The following is a 21,093-nucleotide window of genomic DNA, read 5'->3' as shown; positions in this document are numbered from 1 at the left end:
ATGATGTGGAACTCACTGCCCCCCATGGCCACCCACTGCATCTTTAGATACTGCTATTAGAAAGCTCTTCCTAAAATTAAACCCAAATCTGTCTTCTGAAAGGTCACTCCCTGGCCCTAGTCCTAGCCTTGGGGACTGGCAACAAGTCCAGTCCGCATCACCCCTCAGCAGCCAGTGCACACTCAAAGGCTGTCATCACGTCCTGTCTGCTCTGGCTAACTATTTCAGTTCCTCCAGCTGCTCTTCAGATGACTTTGTCTCAAGACTACTTGCCTCCTGGCCACCCTGCCTGTGTAGGGAGGGGCCTAGCACTAAACAATGCTGTGTGCAGTGGGGGCAGAACAGGGCCACTCGTTCCAGAGGTTAATCCTCACATTTGCAGCAGGTTGGGAGATAAGCCAGCTAGGGTTCTTCTCACTGCCCAACCTAGCCCCCAGAACTAGGACTAGGACCAGGAGGTGACAGGAGACAGATTTGGGTTTAATTTTAGGAAGAGCTTTCTAACAGTGGTGTCTGAAGATGCAGTGGGTGGCCTTGGGGGGCAGTGAGCCCCCCATCATGGAAGCATTGAAGCAGTTGCTACCTGACCACTGGACAGGATGGGGCATATTGTACAGAGAATGGGAACATCAGAGGGTGAGGAGAGGTTATAACAACATCCCCTGAAGGTAGACCCCACTACCGGCCATATCCTTGCTGGCTAGCTCTCTCATTCTTGTGGAAGGTTCTTTTTGAGGTAAGTCAGCTACAAGGATCTAAGAGGCAGCACTTCCAGGCCGCAGAGAAGACTTGGACCTATGAAAGAAGGACAGATGAAGGAAGCCATTGTTTCTCCCAGAGCACCCAGGTAACCCTGGGGCATGGTGGCCTCTTCTTCCACCCAGGGGAAAGAACAAAGACCAGGAAAGAGGAGTCGGTGGCCTTGAAGGAGACACAAGATGAAGAGCTCAGTACTGGGGTCCTGGGCCATCCTCTCAGCTCGGGAAGAAAATGACTGGCCCACCCTACACCTGCCCTCCACACACTTCCCCCTCAACATACACTCTGGCTCTCAGGACAGCAGGGAGTGGGAAGCAGAACAAAAGTAAAAATTCTACTACCGTCATCATCCTCTCTCCAGTCTTCCTCTTCTGAGGTTCAGGGAATGGCAGCCACAAAGGGGAGAAGCGAGACAGGTTAGTCTGGGAATGGACAGCCCGGGACTGAGTAGCAGGACAGTGCAGTGGCTTTAAAAGTGTGGGTTTTGGAGCTAGGCCTGAGTTTGAATTCCTGATGGCCTGCTTTCTAGCAACTTGGGACAACTCACTTCTCTCAGTAACTTCCCTGAGTTATTTCTTCACAGTAACTGATCAGGTGCTTATCAGCCAAATGGAAATAATTACACTCAGTTCTGGGCCATGGTGAGGATTAAACTATCGAGCACAGAGAGAGCATCTGACACGTGCTTGGAAAGCAGGAAGCATTCTGTAAGTGGTAACTGGTAGCTCCCTGCCTCTAGACTACAGGGCCTCAGCTTCCCTCTTACTAAGACCAAACGACTCATAGCGACCCTATAGGACAGAGTAGAACTGCCCCACAGAGTTTCCAAGAAGCAGCTGGTGGATTCCAACTGCTGACCTTTTGCTTAGCAGCCAAACGTTTAACCACTGTGCCACCAGGGCTCCAGATGGATGCCCCAAAAGACAGAGTGGGCGGCAATAGGCGTGCATCAAACTTCACCATTTTCTTCCCCAAATTAGCCCTTCCAGTTTCTAGGAGTCACACTTCTGATAGCCCTGCTTAAGAAACTTGCACCGGGGGGATTTACCTGGCCTGTTGGAAGGAAGCCATCTAAGGAAGACCCAGCATTATAACACTACGGAAATGAACGGGGCTGTGTTGTTCTAGATACAAATATCTGCCCAGAAAAAGAGGTTAGAGTGATTTGTTGTACTTCTCTTCTGGAAGAAGAAGACACGCTCCTGGAATCGCCCATCTGCAGGCTTAGTGGGCATCTTTCTAGACCTTGCTCTCTTGGTCATTTACAGCCAGATACTTAGCCATGAGCAGGGTGCAGTCCATTAATTGCAAGCAAGGCAGATGCTACATGGAGCTCAGATCACCATCACAGTGGAGGATTATTTTGTTCATTCATAACCAAATCCTACTCTGTGTAGCAGGCTGGTTGGTTCCAAACCCAGAGGACTAAGTCTCAAATCCCACCCCCAAAAGCTGTTGTAAAGAGCTGGCAAATCCTTCAAAGCAAAGGAAGACCCACCATATCAAGGATCTGCGCTGGAGGAAAGCTGGTAACAGGGAAACCAAGGTCGAGAAGGGGAGAGCGTTGACATGTCGTGGGGTTGGCGACCAACGTCACAAAACAATATGTGTATTAACCGTTTAATGAGAAACTAATTAGCTCTGTAAAACTTCATCTAAAGCACAATTTAAAAAAGGAAGAAGAAGAAGAATCTGTGCAGGGAAAACGGCAGAAACTGAAGCCAGCTTAATTTTTCATTCAAAAATTATTTCAAACAGCTTCTCAAGTGTTTGGTATTCAAACCAAAAGTGACTCCCATAGCCCTTCTCAGTTTTTGCTGTGAGTTTCTCCTATGATGGCTCTTTGGCCAGATACCCTTGGAACAGCCTAGATGTGTGAGAGGCTCCCTATTTTCCTGAGAAGGCATGGTGAGTAATGGAGGGGCCAGCTACCCAGCACCGCCACCACCCCCCGTCCCTTCTTGGAAACTCTCCTCCCAATGGCCACACTCCACGTGCTGAAGTGATATCCCTGAGCACTTCCTGAGCCACTAAGGGACAGGAGCCAGCCTGCCTGGGATGCAGCAGGCTGAGACAACTGAGAGCCATCCTGGGCCATTTAGGGGTGAGGGGGGACTGGAGCCAGGCCTCTTCAACGCTTCAATATTTCTGACACTCAGGAAGAAGGAAAGGTTAGGGTATTCTTTCAGGAAGATCAGGGACACAAAACTGAAGGGAGAAACGTGTTCAGAGTGGAAACAGCAAGAATCTGAGGATCGAGGGTCAAAATGGGCCTATGGCAAGGAGGATGATGATGGAAAATCTTCACGCCTACATAGGCTGTGTCAGATTGCTGAGTACTTCCATGCTCATCATCACATTTGAAAAACTATTAAGGTGAATATTCTTATGTGTGAGAATGGTAGTGAGGTTATTTTTTTTTTTAATAGTGCTTACAGTGGTGCAGTGGTTAAGCACTCAGCTGCTAACTGAAAGGTCAGCAGTTCGAACCCACTAGCTGCTTTACAAGAGAAAGACGTGGTAGTCTGCTTCTATTAAAGACTATAAAAAAAAAAAAAAATAGCCTTGGAAAATCATGGGGCATTTCTACTCTGTCCTAAAGGGCCACTATGAGTCGGAATTGACTTGACAGCAACAGGTTTTTGTTTTTTTTTTTTATGAGATGCAGACTGAAATATTTAAGCATGAATACGGGAATGGAATTATTTTTTATGTCTGCTCCAGAACAACTGGGGGGAGATGGAGCATAAACAAAAGAAGCTTGGTCATCGGTTGATGATTGTCGAAGTTGTGTAATGGCCCCATGGGGGGCTCATTATTCTATTCATGATACTTTTATATGCATTTAAAACTTTCCATGATAAGAAATATTGGGGGCAGGGGGAAGCAAAAATAATTCCTTGGAAAAAGTGGTGATTCTGTTTGAACTTTGGACAGACGGAAGACACAGGTTTAAACGTTCGCCTCAAGTCCTGAGCAATCGAGGTCAGGGCCGATTCCCATTTAGGAGTCCCGGTTGTTGGGGAGTATTTGAGGGTGAGAGGCAAGAACAGACAAGCTGTTTTCCCAGGGCTCCCAGGAATCCCGGATTCCCAGCCTTCCTCCTTTCTGGCCCTCCTCCTCCCCAAGGTACATACCTTCCACAGCTTCTTCTGCTCAGAAGAGGAGGCCCAGGCAGCAGGAGAGGAGAGAAGAAAGGTGGGTCAGTTTCAAACCACACTGGCCTTGATCCAAATGAGTATACCTGTATGCGCTTACCTTCCTGCTCCCTGCAGTGGAAAAGGAGTGCCGTCAATAGTACATACCACAGGCACACACACCACACCCCACACACACACACCCTGACCTCTCTCAGCACATTACCCCATTTTTATTTCCCTCATTACCTCACGGAGCTCACGTTCCTCTGCTGGCCCTGCAGAGGCACCCGCTAACCTGGCCCATCCTTCTCATCAGTGCTACCTCGCAGCTGAGGCTGGTCCCAGCCCGTTTTGTCTCCTCAGCCTTCTGCCCACTTACTGTTCTCCTCTCACCTCTGAACCTGTTTCCAGGCTATTCCCCCTCCTAGAAAGGCTTTCCCTTTCCCTTCTCTCTCTTTCCAAATCCTACTCAGGTAAGACCTGCCGTTTCCACACAGCTTTCCATGACTATTCCAGCCCTCACTGGTCTCCCTCTGCCAGACCTCCTGCCCTACAGACAGCCTGCCTTGATGCCAGGCCCTGTTGGCCAGTTCTCTCAGGCATTTCATGTCTTTACATCCCAAGAGGGGAGCACGTTTTGTCAGGACAGAGCCATGCTGCACTTCTGTGTTCTCTCTGGTGACCTTCCCCCATGGCTGTTTGGTTGTCTCCTGTGCCCACACTAGCTTCTCTCCAGAGTAGGATCGTGGATGGGTGTTGTCAGGGCCGTGGACTGGTGGTGTCAGGATCATGGACGGGTGTTGCCAGCGCTGTGAACAGGTGTTGTCAAGGCCATGGATGGGTGTTGTCAGGAACACTAGGATGTCCAGATGGAGTGACAACATTGAGTTCTCATTTGGCTTTTGTGGGGCACAATCAGCTCTGTGGTCTCAGGAGAGTCACTGAAACTTTCTGGATCAGTTTTTAGGAGACCTGGCTTCTTTGCTCCTCTGCTAGTGGCCACTCTCCTAGCACGTAGGACCCCTGTGGACCCTGGAGCTCAGCCTATTTACTTCCAAAAGTCCTCCAGCCTGTGGCCTGCCAGGGATCAGGAGCCCAGTGGCCCACGGGTGGGAGGAGAGGGGGTATATTTCTCCTCTGGGTCCTGAAAGCAGGTATGGCCACTTCCTGGAGTCCTGGTGCAGGTGTGAGGGGCAGGTGGGGGAGGAGGGCAGCGCTCCATATACTCACTCTTCGTACTCTTCCACGGCGTCTTCTGCGTCAGACATGGTCTCGCTCTCCTTCTAGAAAGAGAAAAATGTCAGAGTGAGCAGAAACAGAAGTCCATCATCTTCAGCTCTAGGAGAACAGCTCTGACCCACGATTGTAAGGAGAGATCTGAGAGACTGGGATGTGAATCTAGCCCTGACCCTTATTAGCTGTGCGACCTTTAGCGAGTCTTCTTCCTTCTCTGTGCAGAGGAGGTGGAGCTCCTGGGTGGTGTAAAAGGTTAACTCACTCTGCTGCTAACTAAAAGGTTGGAGGTTCAAGTCTACCCAGAGGTACCTCAGAAGAAAGGCCTGGTGATCTACTTCTGAAAAACCAGCCATCGAAAACCCTATGGAGCAAAATCAGTTCTGCTCTGACACACATGGGGTCGCGGAGTTGACTGGAAAGCAAAAGGGCAGCCAGCTACTGTTGGTTTCATTTCTTCCCTCTGAGCTCGTGTACTATCTGGATTTCCAGGTTATCGGGTTCAGAACTCTGTAATTCTCAAAACGTCTCTAATGTTTCTCCGCTTTTTCAGTCTGAATAAGCCCGGGGGGGTGGGGAGGGAACCGAGTGCCACATGGCCTCCATCCCACCCCACATGCTCTGTTCGTCACTGAAGAAAGTTCTCCTGGCTGAGTGGTTAAATGACCTCAACTGCGGTACATCCAGGCCGTGGAATACCATTCAGCAATGAGAAGGAACAAGCTATTGAAACCCTCAACAATGCAGATGACTCGCCAAGATTCAGGGAATTACGCTGATCGGAAAAAGCCAATCCCAAAAGGTCGTATACTGTATGATTCCATTTATATAACATTCTCGAAACGGCAAAGTTATGGAAATAGAGATAGTGGTCATTAGGAGTCAAGGATGAGGGGTGTGTGGTGGGGATGGGAGGGAGGTGGGTGGGGCAATAAAAGAGCAACATGAGGGATCCTTGTAGTTTTGGAGCTACTCAGTGTCTTGACTGTGGTCATGGACACACACACCTCCCCAGGTTAAAATGATACAGAACTTGATAATACACAGACGTGTAAGTAAAACTGGGGAAATTTGCATAAAATCAGAGATTGCTTCCATGTCAATATCCTGATTGCGATTCTGTCTATAGTTTCGCAAAATGTTATCTTTGGGGGAAACTGGGCAAAGTGTACATGGGTTCTCTCTTCATTAAATTTTACACCTGCATGTGAGTCTACAATTATCTAAATTAAAATTTAAATTAAAGAATATTTTCACCAGGAAACTCACCTTGAGCTACTCGCTCACTGAGACAGGAACAACCTAGATTCAGAGCTGGCTGAGTGTGTTTGGACAAGTCTTTTTGATACCTCTGAGCCTCACTTTCTGCTCTGTAATATGAAGTAAGCATACTCATCTGGGCCACTCAGGGGGTTTTATGAAGAACAAATGGATGTAAATAACTTTTGAGAACTGGAGAGCACTGGGCAAATGTCAGGTATTACTGTGCAAGAGTCATTACAGGAAGAGGTGAAAAGAGCAGCACGTGGGTGTGAGGCCAATCTCGTTTTGGATGCATGTGACCTTGGAAAAGTCACTTGACCTCTCTAGACCTCAGTTCCCTCGTCTGTGAAATGTAGATATTCCACCTCTTCCGTGGTGGCTGTGAGGATTGGAGCTGGTATAAAGTGCCTTGCACAGTTCCAGGGAGGCTGTTCTCTTTGAAATGTACATGGTACCCCCTAGAGTGGTATGACATAACGGCTCTGCAGCCTTCATGGTGCTGCAGAGAGCAAAAGGACAAGGTGATGGAAACAGGGCTAAAGAGTGGGGCTAAATTTAGGCTGGAATGAGATCCAAATGGTGGATGTGACCACCCTCGGCGAGGTTTCTCCTTTGCCCCCTGCCTCCTGCCCCATTCCAGGTCCTGCCAGCGCTGCAGCCACCCACTTCTGACCCTAGCTGCAGGTTGAGGACAGCAGCACAATAGTGAACATTCTCGTGCTCACTCCACTTCTTCCTGGTGGGCACATCCCACTAGAGTGTCTGAGAGAAGCCCCCAGGCACCCATCTGTAAACCATCATTGAGACCCAGTGCTTGGTGGGTTGGGGTGATGTCCACAAGGCTGCCGCTTTGAGGCGGAGGGGTTCCAGGGACCTGCAGCTCCTGGCTTCCCCCTGGGTGAGGCCTCTGCAGATCCGACACCCACTGCCTTGGGTTGGCTCCCTCTGCTGGAGGGCGGGTGAGGAGAGGCCCTGTTTTCACAGAGCTCTGGGCCAATGGAGGCACTTTTTGGCTCCGCCCAGACAAACAAGAAGAGGACATGCCAAATGTGTAAGGTGCCAAGATGGGAGATTGAAGTCTCACACTGCTGAAGAGAGACCCAAACCCCAGCGGGTTTCCAAATGGGGATGGGAGTCAAAGAGAACAGCCTCCTGGCCCCAGGGCGGGTGAGGACTCTTGGGACAGAACCCCAGGGAAGCAGACAGAGCTAGTGGACTGAGAACTCGGGGAGCTGCTGCCTGAGCCCCTGGAGGAGCCTGCCACCCCAGGGATGAGGAAGATGTTTCTAGGGAAATGGTGCGTGGCCAACCTGGGCTGCATGGTCTCTGCTTCCTCTCACCTCTCCTGCCCTGCCCTCCCACCAGCTCAGGGCCACTGGGTATGGGGCTGGGGCTCGGAGGCAGAAACAGCAGCCTGGACCTGCTCCTGGGGCCCTAGCCAGCTCCTAAAATAGAGTGCAGACCAGGAGAGGGCTTTCAGCTGAGAAGGCACAGCCAAGCCAATCACTCTAAGCAAGGCCCAAGGAAGGGCCAGGAGCTGTGCTGGGGCTGGGGGCTCCAGAATGGCAGTCATTCAAGAACCTGACAGGCAAGGTACAAGAAGTCCTAAGGCACCTTAGCCTCACCCCCAAGCCCTGGCTTGCTTCCCAGGGCTACTTTCTAGCCTGCCTCACTCAGGGTCACCTTTCCTGGGGCACAAACACTTATAAAGTAAAAACGATAGAGGGCAAAGAGAATACTTGGCCTCGGGGCCAAGAGATCCAGGTTTGAAACCCAGTTTTTGCTACGCGGCCTTAGTTAAGCCACTTAATCTCTCTATACCTATTAAAAAAAAAAAAAAAAAAAACCCAGTGCCGTCGAGTCGACTCCGACTCATAGCGACCCTATATGACAGAGTAGAACTGCCCCATAAAGTTTCCAAGGAGCACCTGGTGGATTCAAACTGCCGACCCTTTGGTTAGCACCCGTAGCACTTAATCACTACGCCACCAGGGCTTCTTCTCCAATACCTATAGATAGATAAAAACCGAAACCAAACCCCTTGCCTACGAGTCGAGTCTGACGCATGGCAACCCCAGCTGTTACAGATTAGAAAAGCTCCACAGGGTTTTCTTGGCTGTAATCTTTACGAAAGCAAATCTGAAGGCCCTTCTTCGTTGGCGCTGCTGGGTGGGTTTGAACTGCCAAACTTCAGGTTAGTATTCGAGCACTAACCAGGGACCACCTAGCTATAAAACAGGTGAGGTTCAAGTTCCAGTCTTGCAGAAAAGGTCTCCGAGTTTCTGAGGAACTCAGGCCCTACCCCTAAGCCCTAGTCCTCAGCCTTCAGCTATTAGCCCACCAGGAGACCTGGGGACAGGGGAGTGGGAATGGGAGTGGGAGTGGGAGTGGGAGTGGGAGTGGGAGTGGGAGTGGGAGTGGGAGTGGGAGTGGGAGTGGGAGTGGGAGTGGGAGTGGGAGTGGGGGCAGGAGGGATTGGCAGCAGGCAACGCCATCCTCTCAGATTCCTGAGGAAAGGAGGGCTTGCCCCGTGAGACAAGGGTCAGAGGAGGAATATGGGGAGATCAGGTGGCTTCCCAGCTGCACTAAGCTGGGGAATGTGCTTTGAAATTCCTTACACTCCAAGCACTCCCCACCCCCATATATCTCCTCCGCCTGCCCAGGAGGAGCTGAAAAGTCAAGGGAACCTTTCTGTCTACTACTCCCCAGGCACTACCAAGATCTCTCCCTGTGGGGTGGGCTGGGGAGGGGGAGGGTAGGGCAAGGTTCCCACTGGCTGGGACACCTGGGGCAGCTAGGTTCAGGGTTAACGCTTTAATACAAATGAGCTGGGTTCACACCTATGAAAGATGTCCCAGTAGGGGCCTTTCCACCATCTGCCCCCGCTCCCCGCCCCCATGCTCTTGCTCTGGGGAAAGGACTGGTGCTGGGTCAGGAAAGCCGAATGAAATTTAAGTGTCAGGTTGGGGAGGCACTCCAGCCATCCCTGCGTACCTCAATGCTTCCAGAATCTCAAGTTCCTGGAGACGAGAATTTGACCACAAACCTTACTCTGCTCTCTGGGGTTCAAGAAGGACCTGTCTGGAAATGTTTAGGTGGCCCTTTGCCTGGAGGAAAGCAATTTGGACCAAGCAATTTGGGAATATCCCTGTTGGTCAGAGCTTCATAATATTTAGAAGTATGTTAACTATCAGGTCCACTCAACAGATAAGGAAATTGAGTCCAGTAGTAACTTGCCCTCTTGGGCAGCCTCTTTTGTGGCAGATTCAGGGCTCAAACCCAAATCTCCACTTTTTAACACCGGGTTCTTTCCTCTCTAGTGCACTACTCTTGGTGTCCAATCCCTGTCACATCTTATCTAAACGTGGTCTGCTTTCCCACGGAAACGCTCAGGCCTTCTCTAAGAGAGAACATGGATCGCTATCGACCTCGACATCCACTCAGCGTGGACACAGAGAGGCTGGCTCAGGGACCCTCACATCATAACCTCCACTCTCTGCTCTCCCCCTCCCCACAGACGTGTGTCCAAGTCTTACCTCAGAACAGGAGCGGCAGGGAGATCCTAGAGCTGTCTGCTTGGCCTAGGTGGGAAGTGAAGGAGGGCAGAGGATGGAGAGGGCTTTAAGCAGGCAGGTGGGCTGGGGCCTCGTGAGCAGGCCGTGTGGTAGGAGGAATGTACAGCAGGAGACACTGGGGTGTGGCAGCGGGGAGTGGGGGTGTTGGCTGCTATTTTGGCAGGTGCCAGGGACAGGGCTAAAGGAACATGTACCCCATGCCATATAAGCCTATGTGGTCGTCCAGCTGCCCAGATAAGCTATTTAAAGCTGCTCAGATATGTGGGGAACAGAGGACAGAGCAAGCATGTAACACAAACCAGCTGTCCCTCTTGAGAATTCTGATAAAGCAGATGCCAGCGACCCAGGCCCCAGGAGGGCAGGCTGGGAGCAGGGTTGGGAGGCAGAAGGCAACCTCCAAGATACTCCATGAATCTCTGGGCCAGGGTTCTGGTGGGCAGAGGACAAGGGCTTATCTGCAGCTCCACATGAAATGAACTGTGGGTAAAGATGTCCTCCAGGCTGCTGGCTCTGCAAGCTTTGCTTCTGCTGGTCTGGGCAGCCCTGGACAGGTAGCAGGCTTTGTGGGCCTGAGGGATGACATCTGCAAGGTGGGCCTTCTTTGTGACCCCAAAGCCATGGGACAAGCTCCCCTCCAATGGAATAGACTTAAACCACTACGAGTCGTCAGATATAAGACAGAACTTAAGTTCACCTTACAGACTGCTGGGTTGTGGGGTGCGGGTAGTGAGGGTTATGGAAGCTTATTCCTCAAGGCCTTTAAAATCAAGTGATACAGGTCCATGATTCTATAAATCTACTCAGGTCAGGGCCCAGGGGGTTTCATGGGAGGATATGTATGTCCCTGTGATGGTTAATTTTATGTCTCAACTCAGCTGAGCTATGGTGCCCGTTTGTTTGGTCAAACACTAGATGTTGCGAAGGTTATTTTGTAGATGGGATTAACATTTACAGTTGACTCCAAGTAAAGCAGGTTACCCTTGTGAGTGGGCCTCATCCAACCAGTTGAAGGGCTTAGAGCAAAAACTGAGGTTTCCCAAAGAAGGAATTTTGCCTCAAAACTATAACATAGAAACTGTCAGTTTCCAGCATGCTCCCTGCCCTGTGGGATTTCTGACGTGCCAGCCCCCGCAATCACATGAGATACATCCATTTCTCTCTCTCTGTCATGCACACACACACACACATATACATTGTTGTTGTTAGGTGCCATTAAGACGGTCCTGACTCACAGCAACCGTATGTACAACAGAACAAAACACCGCCCGACGCTGTGCCAGCCCCATGAGCTCGTTGTCTGAGCCCACTGTTGCAGCCACTGTGTCAATCCATCTCGTTGACAGTCTTGCTCTTTTTCGCTGACCCTCTGCTTTACCAAGTACGGTGTCCTTCTCCAGGGACTGGTCCTTCCTGATAACATGTCCAAAGCACGTGAGATGAAGTCCTGCCGCCCATCCATGTATATAGATCACCTGCACCAGTTGCCATCAAGTTTGACTCCAGCTCATGGCAACCCCATGTCATAAGGAGATAGCCAGGACTTTCTTCTGAGGTACCTCTGGGTGGACTTGAACCTCCAACCTTTCACTTAGCAGCTGAGCATGTTAACCATTTGTACCACCCAGAGACTCCTCTCTCTATCTCTCCAGATAGATAGATCTCCTATTGGATTTGTTTCTCTGGAGAACCCTAATGGTCCCCAACACCAGCACATTGTAGGGCTCAAATGCATGACAAAAAATGAGCTGAAATGACCTCATGCATGCACTTGTTTCCGTGCTTATTAGCTACCTCGTTGACAAAAACAAGGGCAGGGTCCTCATGCGTTGGATGAATGAATATAAGGGAGAAGTTCTGTCCAGCAGCCTGCCCACAATGAGCACCCCAGGGAGGGCATGTGCAGGCACAAAGGCTCCACCACCCTGAGACAGCAGCTGCTGGAATGGCCCCAGACATCCAGAACCAAGCGAGCACCTGGGACCCCTCTTGGGCTCCCTGAGGAAGGCTTCCAGGAGCCCCTCCTAAAGAGAAGTCTATGTGGGGACAGTTTTTGCCCACTGGGTTTCCAAAGAGTTACCCTGCCAGGGAGTTGTTTCATATCATAGAACATGAGCATTCAAAGGTCGTTAGGGGTCATCTGGTTGAACCCTGTGGCTGGGAGAAGGGAAATGCTCTGTCCAGGGTCACACCCTGAGTTTCCAGCAGGACCAGAACAGTAGTTCAGATCTCCAGAGCAGACGTTTAGATCTCCAGCATTTCTGGCCGGTACCCATCCGTGCCTCTGCCCCGCCTTGGGCTTTGTCCTCAAACTCTCAACTACAGGGGTGGCATGCTTGCAAATGCTCTAGCCCTGGTAGGGAGGGGGGCATTGGGCAGGGCCTCCAGGCACAGAGCAGACACAGGGGACCAGCCATAGGAGGCTCACCAGCTAGAGATGGGCAAGCCTGGGGGCTCCAGGCTGCTTCTAGGGACCAGGGAGTTCTCCGCAGATTGGGGCTTTTGGCCCTTATGTTCCCGGACCATCGGATCCAGGGCAGGAGTCCTTGCTCCAAATCATAAGGGCTGGGGTAAGGCTAGCTACCCTGGGTTGGCTGCTTCTGTCCAACAAGCTTAGGGACCTGGGACCTAGTGATGCCCTTCAGAGCTGTGCTCTCAGATGCCCTGGAGTGCCCCAGGCATTGCGGGGGGGTGGGGGGAGGCAGGGCTCTGAACCTGCCCCCACCCCCACTTGGTTCTGGGTAAAGCCAGGGCAGTCCATCAGGATTAAGCATTCTAATGATTAAAAGGAAAAAAAAAAGTTTTTAACTATACCATTAAAGGGATTGGATAGGGCATCAGACTGGCTTTTTTAGTTTGGTTTGGCCTAGATGCTCAGGAGCCTCAGCATTCTCCAAGCTCACATGGGCCATGGTGTTGAGGAGACGGAAGACTGTCCTTTGAGAGAATGAGGGGGTGGTGGCAGCCGACTTGGCACTGTATCTGAAAGTTCTGACCCCTCAAATTGCCATATTAAGACCACTGTGTCAAGCCCACTTTAACATGAGAAGAGGGAGACTGGGAAAATGAGCCCCTAACCAAGTCAAGACATAAAACCCTCTTCACGCACACAGCAGATGGCTCCTGTTCGAAAGCAAAGCCTCCAGGAAGGAGCCTATTTCCAAGGTATCACCAGTCATTTACACCTGAGAGTGAATGAGTTTATCAGATCCTTCCTGAGCACATAAAGGCACTGGGCTCTTGGCCAAGGCAGCAGGTCAGGGAAGCCAGGAGAAGACAGAGCAGGGAGATGGGACACGTGGACGATGTACTGCACCTCCTTCACAATCCAGCCTCAGCAGGCTGGGAGCAGGCCCAGGATGGGGGTGAGTAGCCCGGGCCTCAGTAAGGGAGAAATATCACAGGTACCTGCTGGGGGAGATGAAGCAGGTAACCCTAGAGTTCCTGAAAGATGGCACTACCCTGATCCTCGAGGTGAGCAGGAAGGAGGGGACACCTCTGGACAGGACTTGAGGCCCATAGTGCTGATGTGTGTCAGTGCTGTGCCCTGGGCTGACACTGGGTCCTGCCTGGCAGCCCCAAGGATTGGCTGTGCCTGCAGTAGGACAAGAAGGTGCCAGGGCAGACCTGCCCCCAGAGGCTGGTGGGAGGGAGCTGGCTGCATCTCCCTGACATTCCTGGCCCCAGGGGCCGTGGCCAGGCAGGTATAGAGGCAGAAAGGAAGGGAGCAGGGCCATGACAGGCAGAGATGCTGCTGCAGGAGGCAGGGCTGGCACAAGGGCAGACCCTTGAGACACAGGCTTGCAGATTCATCTTGGCAAGACTCATCACACCTGTGGGGTAAAGGTGCATTAGAACAGGGAAGGGGGTCCCTAGAACTGGGAGGGGGAAGGGGGTCTCTGGACAGGAAGGCATCCCTTTTCTTAAGACCCACCCCCAGGCTGGGCCAGACCCAAGGTCTGCTGGTTTGCTGAGCTGTAAGGAAGCAGAGCCAGCCAAGGGATTCGAGCAAGTCTTCTCCAGGTTGGGTCCAGTCAATGAGAGAGCAGGAACAGGACTGGAGGGGGGATATTCTGGGTCTTTGAACTGTGTAATTGTCCCAATGACCATGTGCATGCAGCTGAGTGTGTAAAGTCTCCCACCACCACCCCAGCCAACCAAGGCCCCCTCCGCCAGGGCCTGGCCTCCCCGCTCCCCTCACCTCAGCATCCAGGGAGGTGTCTAATTTCTTTTTCCACTGGGTCTTCTTGGTGGCTGCCGACTCTTTCTGCACCTCCTGAATGGCAGCACCAGGGTGGACACCAGGGACTAAGTCAGGGCTCTGGAGGGGCTCAGGATCCCCCATGATCCCTACCTAGGACATTCTCCTTCTTCCTGGAGGGGTGAAGGGCCCCCAGCCCACCTCTCCTCTCTGTTGCCTTCTTCTGACGCATAGTTCCATCCACATCCCTCCCCCTCTCCAGTGTCTCCAATCCTGGAATGATTCAATTGTTCTCCGGACTAGACCACTCCACCATTAAAAGGCCCACAATGAGACAATGGAGAGAGACAAGTTACCTCAGCATCCTGCTCTCCGGACTCCTGGGTCCTGCTGACCCACAGGTTGAGCCTTGATGTCACAACCCCTGAAAGCTTCAAGTTCTCCTAAAAAGAGAGCCTTCCATCTCAGATTTTGGGGCTGCTGACAACAGCCAGGGGATTTTCAAAGGCCCTGGAACATGGATAGGACTCTACCTCTTTCCCACATACGTCCAGCCGTACATATCTGGGACATCTCCCTTCCCTCAGGGGGTGATGGGCACCCTAAAGTGACTTGGGCTCAGGAACAATGAGTGGCAACTCAAGTCAATGACAGGGCCTGCCAATGTTGACTGGCATATGAAAATACAGAGTTTTCTACTCTGTTAGGACCAGGGTTCAGGGTTTGGAGATCTCAGGCATAAACAGCCTACAGACCCCTAGCTGGGCCTGAGCCCCTCACCTTCCAGCTAGAGGCTGGTTCAACTCGACTCTGGCTAGCCAGCTCCTTCTCAAAGAGGTGGCGTTTGCTGGCTACACCCACAGGAGCCACAAAGAACTCTGTGCGGGAAGAGCCTGGAGACTTGACTGATTCTGATCTCTGGGAAGAGAGAACAAAACCTGCTGAGCCACACAAGTGAGGTGCACAGGGCCCTACGCACCCGACTCATCAGGTCTCATCGGCTCCTCTGCAAGAGCGACCCCCCACCCCACACCTGAATCGCTGTGTGGTATCTCTCCAGCTTCTCTCCTAACTTGACTGTGCTGGCTGGGAGCCGCATGCTGGCACTGCAGGAAGAGAAGATAGAGACGAGACACACCTGGTGAGGACCCCACCCCCGTAGAGACCAGGCCTGCTAAGGAGTAGCCCCCACCCCACCCCACCCCAGCATTTCGGCAAAGAGAATATGGCCTCCCATAGAGCTAGTCTGTGACGACTTGGCCAAGGTGAAGATCTACAGATGCCCATGATTTTCCTCACGTCCCGTCAGCTGGACATCCTCAGACATCTTCCACTCCTCCCTTCTCCTCCCACATCCATCACCACAGCCTGTCACTTCCACCTCAAAAGGGTCTCCTGAACCTTGCCCTTCATTTTCCCTCTACTACTGTCTCTCCTACCCACCTTCCCTGTCTGCCTCCCTGAGCTCCTTTCCCCACTGCCACCAGACCACTTCTACCCAACAAATCCCACGCTGCCCTTCCAGCTCAGACCTCTCAGGTGCCTATGTTCCACCCAACCAGACACACCATGCTTCTCACACTGCCATTCCATATTCTGTTCCCTCTGCTTAAAATGCCATCCGTCTAGCTCTCCATTTAGAAGTCTTCCACCAGCTCTTCAAGTCCCATGTGGAATATCAAGTCCTCTGGGACTCCGTCCCCATCTCTTGCAGGCTACAGGGTTGCAGATACTACGGAGCTCCAAGCCCTTCCTTTTTATTCCTGTCCCCACACCTCCCTGCTGGGCAGCTCTTGCCAGTTGGGTGGTCTGATTCTTTCCTGAGGCTGCGAGTCTCTGCAGGACAGCAACTGTGTCCTATTCATCTTTGTAGGCCCTGCACCCCATCGCAGGGCCTCAGTAAATGTTTAGACAGCAGGTGGATACAGCATGGGGTGATGAAATTCCTAACACAAGCCCAACTGCTTTGCAGGTCCTATTTCATTTTTTTTTCAAAGCATAGTCCTCAGATGACTTGCATCAACATGAGGAGACATGGGGGTGCTTATTCAGGCCCCCACACCAGGCCTGCTGAAGCAAGGCTTCCCCTTCCTTACACTGTTCATAGCCTCCTTCCTGGAAAGCCCTCCTACCCCTCCCCACCCCTACATCCCAAGACTAAACCCTCCTCCAGCTTCAGAGCCCCTACCAAAGTCCTGCCTCCTCCAGAAAGCCCTCCTGGATCTCTTCCTGCTCCATCTCATCTGGTCTCAGCCACTCATGTTAATCCAGTCTCCCTGCCAGATCTGGGGCCCCCAGCAAGGACTGTGCCCTCCCTCAGGTGCCCTATAGCACAGCCTGGCACAAGGAGGGCAGAGGGCAAATGTTCAGTAAATGCCATCTGAAGGCAAAAAGCTGAAGAGAGCTAGAGCCTCCTCCCAGCCCCTGACCTGCGGGTAAAGGTCGTTTCTGAGTTGTCCTTCCTGGGGCTCATCTGAAACGAGAAGGAAAGGCGATGGTGAGTGGGAGCTCCTGGGAAACCAGTGGTCTTCCACCCCAAGTGAGGGGGACAGCCATAGCATACTTCCTCCTGCTCGGCACCCTGCCCAGTGAAATATGTGGCCAAACTGCTTTTCTAGGAAACACCTGGCCTCTCCTTGGGCTCCCCCAGCCCTTCTCGGGGTCCCTGCAACCACCTGTTTTCCTGTCTGCCTCCCCACTGCCCATGAACCCTTGGACAAGGTACTGGGCACCAGTCAGCATCACTCCTCCAGCCTCCTCCCCAGGGCCTGGCACACATTAGGGGCACAGCACACAGTCAGCCAAACAAATGAATGAATGACCCAGTGAACAGAAGAACTAGGAAGAAATACTGGAAGAAGGCATGATGAGACTCCTCCTCAATTCATATAATCTATATGATTGGGGCAGGGACAGAGCAGACAGCACTAGGAGAGCCCTGCTGCTCTCTGTTCCTACCTTCCCTCCTAGGCAAGTCTCCCAGGTGAGGACAGGAATGGAGGAAGGCAGGAGCGGGGTTCCTGCAGCCCAGCGCTATCACTGCAGAGTGCCTCCTCCCTGCAGTTCTGACCTTTCCCACTAGGTGGAGCTGCTCATGATTGTTCACATCCACCTTCTGGATCATTAACCTGTTCTGTCTTATCTAATTCAACCTTTTCTGTTCTTGGACACTCATGGGAATCCAAAGACCCTCTCTATCAAAACGAGCTTCCTTATATCTAACCTGAGACCCTTATGCCATAATGGATGTTGATTTCCTTGGCTTCCCTTCCAGTGGATTAGATTAGAAAGACAAGTGTGCCCTGGGCTCTCACCCGAAAGGAGATGGTCCTGGGGCTGGAGCGTTTGAGGGAGCTGCTGTAGGTGACCTGGGTAGGTGACGTTATGTCTGCTTCTTCCTCCTTGCTGGGGATTTTCACCTGGATGGAGTAGGGGGAGTGTCAAACAGGAGGTATGGGGCCCTATCAGGCCCTGGCTGACCATGGAGACCCTATGTGGCCTGGCTCGTGCCGGGAACTGCAGGAGGAAGGGTGGGCAAGCTTCCTCCCCTGCCTCCTGCCCTTTTGCATCTACTGTGGGGGTGGCGACACAGCCCTGTGAGGCCAGGCAGCACTTTCCAGGGGAGCTTCTGGAAGGATCCAAGGCTTCCCAAGAGTCTGCTAGGGTTCTAGAGTACAGGCCCTGGATGCGGGTGTGGCACTAGGTACCAAGTACTCCCTGTGACACACCTGATGCCCCTTTCAGCTGCCAACAGCTGGCTCAGCACCCCCTATTCTGACAGTGGCAGGAAGCAGAAAGGGAGAGAAGAAACTGCTAAGGCCAGCCTGAAGGTTGGAGGCACCAAGGGACCAGAGACCACCTGAGGAGGGCTAGAGTGGCGGGCTTGCCCGGGAAGGGGGTTCAAGGGTAGGAGAGACAGGAGGACTGCCAACCTGGAGTATGAAGGGTGGGAGGCGGGAAGCCACAGTTGGAGAGTCTGGCTCCCCCTGCTCTCTTGGCTCGGCAGAGGGAGGGGGACTCTTCTCAAGGAGGGCCCTTCTTCTTTGCTCCTTGGTGGTGGGTTGGGTCGCCCCAGGAGTCAGCTGCTCCTGGGCCTGGGGCTGCTCAGAGGCTGCTGCCCTCTTGTGGGTCTGCTTGGTCTCTGTGGTCAGGGTCTTCTCTGCAACCAGCATCTTCTCAAAGATGGATGCTTTCTCAGGCACCAGTCTCCTTTCCGAGCTTGAAGATTTCTCTGGGGCCAACTCCGAGATGCTTGTTTTTTCTGGAACCGATTTCTTCTCTGAGATGGATCTTTTCTCTGAGACCACTATCTTCTCTGACACTGAGGATTTCTCTGGGGCTAGCGTCTTCTCCAGAGCTGGTGTCTTCCCTAAGACACTTGTGGTTTCTGGAACCAGTCTCCTTTCTGAGGTGGATCTTTTCTCTGAGACCGCTGTCTTTTCTGACACGAGTGTTTTCTCAGAGGTGGGAACTGTCTCAGAGATGGATCTTTTCTCTGAGACTGATCTCTTCTCGAATGCTAACATCTTCTCTGGAATGGAGGTTTTCTCTGAGACTGGGGTCTTCTCTGGATCCAGGGCCTTCTCTGGGACCCCTTCCTTCCCCTGTCCTGGCTCTCTGCCCACCAAGCTCTCCTCTTCCCTGGCCCAGGGGCCTCGCTGCTCCCGGCTCAGTCTCCGGCGAGGCGGGGTGTCCAATTCCTTCTTGGGCATTGGAGGTTGCGGCTTGGCCTGCCCAGGGCCTGGGCTGTCCCTGCTGTCCTCTGCCTTCAGCTTCTCCCGAATGGGAGCCTGGGCAGCCTCTACGACCTGCCGCCTCTGCTGCCGCTCCTGCCTCGTCCTAAGGATGGCCTGGAAGTCCTCATCATCATCTCTGGAGGCTTCGGGGGATGGCGTCGGGGCCTCTGCTTCCTCCACGCTCAGCAGTCTGAGTCAGAAAAGCAGGAGATAGAATCAGAGGATATCAGAGGTGGGAGGTACCCTGGGGTGTACCTGACTCAACAGAGATACCTCCAGATTCGCCAAGGAAGGGGTGAGGAAGTGGGGCCCTGGATCCCTTTTATCTGCTCTATATATTAAACTTCCAAGTTGATATTTGAACAAAACTCTCCATGTTTTTTAAAGAAAAAGTTTATTTATAAGCCTCTATAATCATTCCATGTTCATACTCAATTAAAAAACACTGATTGAGCACCTACTTTTAAATCTCCCAGGCCCTGTGTGGACACTGTGGAGTCAAAGGAATAAGTACAATCCCTGCCCTTTAGAGCCTGGATCAAGATCAGAGAGGTTCAGGGATTTGTCAGAGGTCACACAGCTAATTAGTGGTGGAGCTGAGAGTAAAGCCCAGTGCACTATCCAGCATGCTTGTCAATCGTGTGGGTGCAGCCAGGACTAGGTGGCAGCCACAGGAGTTGGTGCATTCCAGGACTTAGAACCTAATCTCCCTTCTCTAGGGGACCCAAGGGAGCAAGAGCAACAGGAGAGGGTTGTCCAAAACCCATAGCACTTGTCATCCTGCAAAAAGAGATTGTTTTCCTTCCTTATCACCCTCTTATCCCTCCCTTTCGTTCTGCAGAGGAAAGAGAACTAACTGGGGATCACATAGGGTGTGATTTCAGGCAAGTTATCCCACTGTCTGAGCCTACGTTTTCACACCTGCAAACTGGGCTTGTTAGGAGGATGGAATGAGACTCATCCCGGGAGGCTGCCCAGCACAGTCATGGCACATAGGTGGCATTCAGTAAATTCCAGGCCTTTTTCTTCATTTCCCTCCTAACCCTAAAATCTAGGTGGCAAGACCAGCCCCCTTCTTTGTCTCAGAAGCTAGTTATGGAGCATTAGGGTCAAAATGAGGTAGCCTGGTTTATGTAGATAGTTGAGCTACAGAGCCTGATAGATCTGGATGAAAATCCTGGCCCTGTATTCTTTAGTGGTATGATCTCAGCAAGTCACCTAAGTACTCTTCGACCCGGTTACTCCATCTGTAAAATCGGTTAATAATACCTCTCTCAGGGGTATCGTGAGGATTAAGTGAGCTATGTCCATAAAATGCCAGCAAAGCATAGCTCATGGTGGGGCTCAACAAATAGCAATTGTAATAAAAAGGTGGAATCTGGTGGTGCTGAGGAGGGCTCTGGGGAAGGTGAGGAACTCGAATTTCATCTTCATACCCTTCAGCCTCATTCCTAGGGGGATCAAATACGTTAGGCTTGGTGTATCTGGGGCAGCTGAGCCAATCCCCACCACCTGAGATCGGGAAATGGCACTCTCACCCAACCCGATCAAAGCACCTCTCCGCAGGGGGCTGGTCTCCGTTCTGGGTGAGCCGGGGAGCCTCATCGTCATCGGTGGTGGTGGTGGTGCTGCTCAGATTGCGATGGCGCCGCCTGCGCTCCCGCTCCTGCTCCTCCTCGTCTTCTAGAGTTCTCTGCCTGGCCAGGCTGGGGAGGGAGGGAGGGGACGTCAGGGCAGCCCTGGGGAGATGGAACGCCACTCCCAAGCAGGGCTTCTGCAGAGCTGGGAGAACAGACAACGTGACCCTAGGCCAGCCCTGTCCAATAATGGCGTTGAGCACTTGAAGTGTGGCTAGCCTGAATTGAGACCTGCTATTTTTTTTTATAAGGGGTTTTGTTTTGTTTTATAAGGGTAAACTTATACTCATATGAGTCGGAATCGACTCAAAGGCACTGGTTTTTTATATATATATATATATATATATATATGGATAAAAGAGCCCTGGTGGAGCTGTGGTTAAGAGCTCGGCTGCTAACCAAAAGGTCAGGGGTTTGAATCCACCAGCCACTCCTTGGAAACCCTATCGGGCAGTCCCACTCTGTCTGATAGGGTCGCTATGAATCGACTCGACAACAATGGGGTTTTTTGTTTTTCCGTAAGCGTAAAATACACACTGTTTTTCAAAGACA

The 21,093-nt window shown here is 52.0% G+C and overlaps 1 protein-coding gene across 1 annotated transcript in view; it reads right to left on the bottom strand.

The window, feature by feature from the left end:
* The window catches only part of LAD1 (ladinin 1), a 40,488-nt gene that overhangs the window by 2,911 nt on the left and 16,484 nt on the right, over positions 1–21,093 (bottom strand). Inside the window, exons 2-11 of the mRNA XM_064272991.1 lie at positions 20,443–20,610; positions 18,101–19,094; positions 17,483–17,587; positions 16,598–16,641; positions 15,202–15,274; positions 14,949–15,086; positions 14,525–14,611; positions 14,169–14,243; positions 5,130–5,182; positions 4,018–4,028 (exon numbers count right to left, since the gene is read on the bottom strand). Of these exons, the coding sequence (XP_064129061.1) occupies positions 4,018–4,028; positions 5,130–5,182; positions 14,169–14,243; positions 14,525–14,611; positions 14,949–15,086; positions 15,202–15,274; positions 16,598–16,641; positions 17,483–17,587; positions 18,101–19,094; positions 20,443–20,610 (1,748 nt within the window). The remainder of the gene's footprint in view (positions 1–4,017; positions 4,029–5,129; positions 5,183–14,168; positions 14,244–14,524; positions 14,612–14,948; positions 15,087–15,201; positions 15,275–16,597; positions 16,642–17,482; positions 17,588–18,100; positions 19,095–20,442; positions 20,611–21,093) is intronic.

Source organism: Loxodonta africana, chromosome 20, assembly GCF_030014295.1.
Source record: "Loxodonta africana isolate mLoxAfr1 chromosome 20, mLoxAfr1.hap2, whole genome shotgun sequence".
Classification (NCBI taxonomy): Eukaryota; Metazoa; Chordata; class Mammalia; order Proboscidea; family Elephantidae; genus Loxodonta; species Loxodonta africana.
The sequence above is the reverse complement of the archived record's forward strand: the minus strand, read 5'-3'. Positions and strand labels throughout refer to the sequence as shown.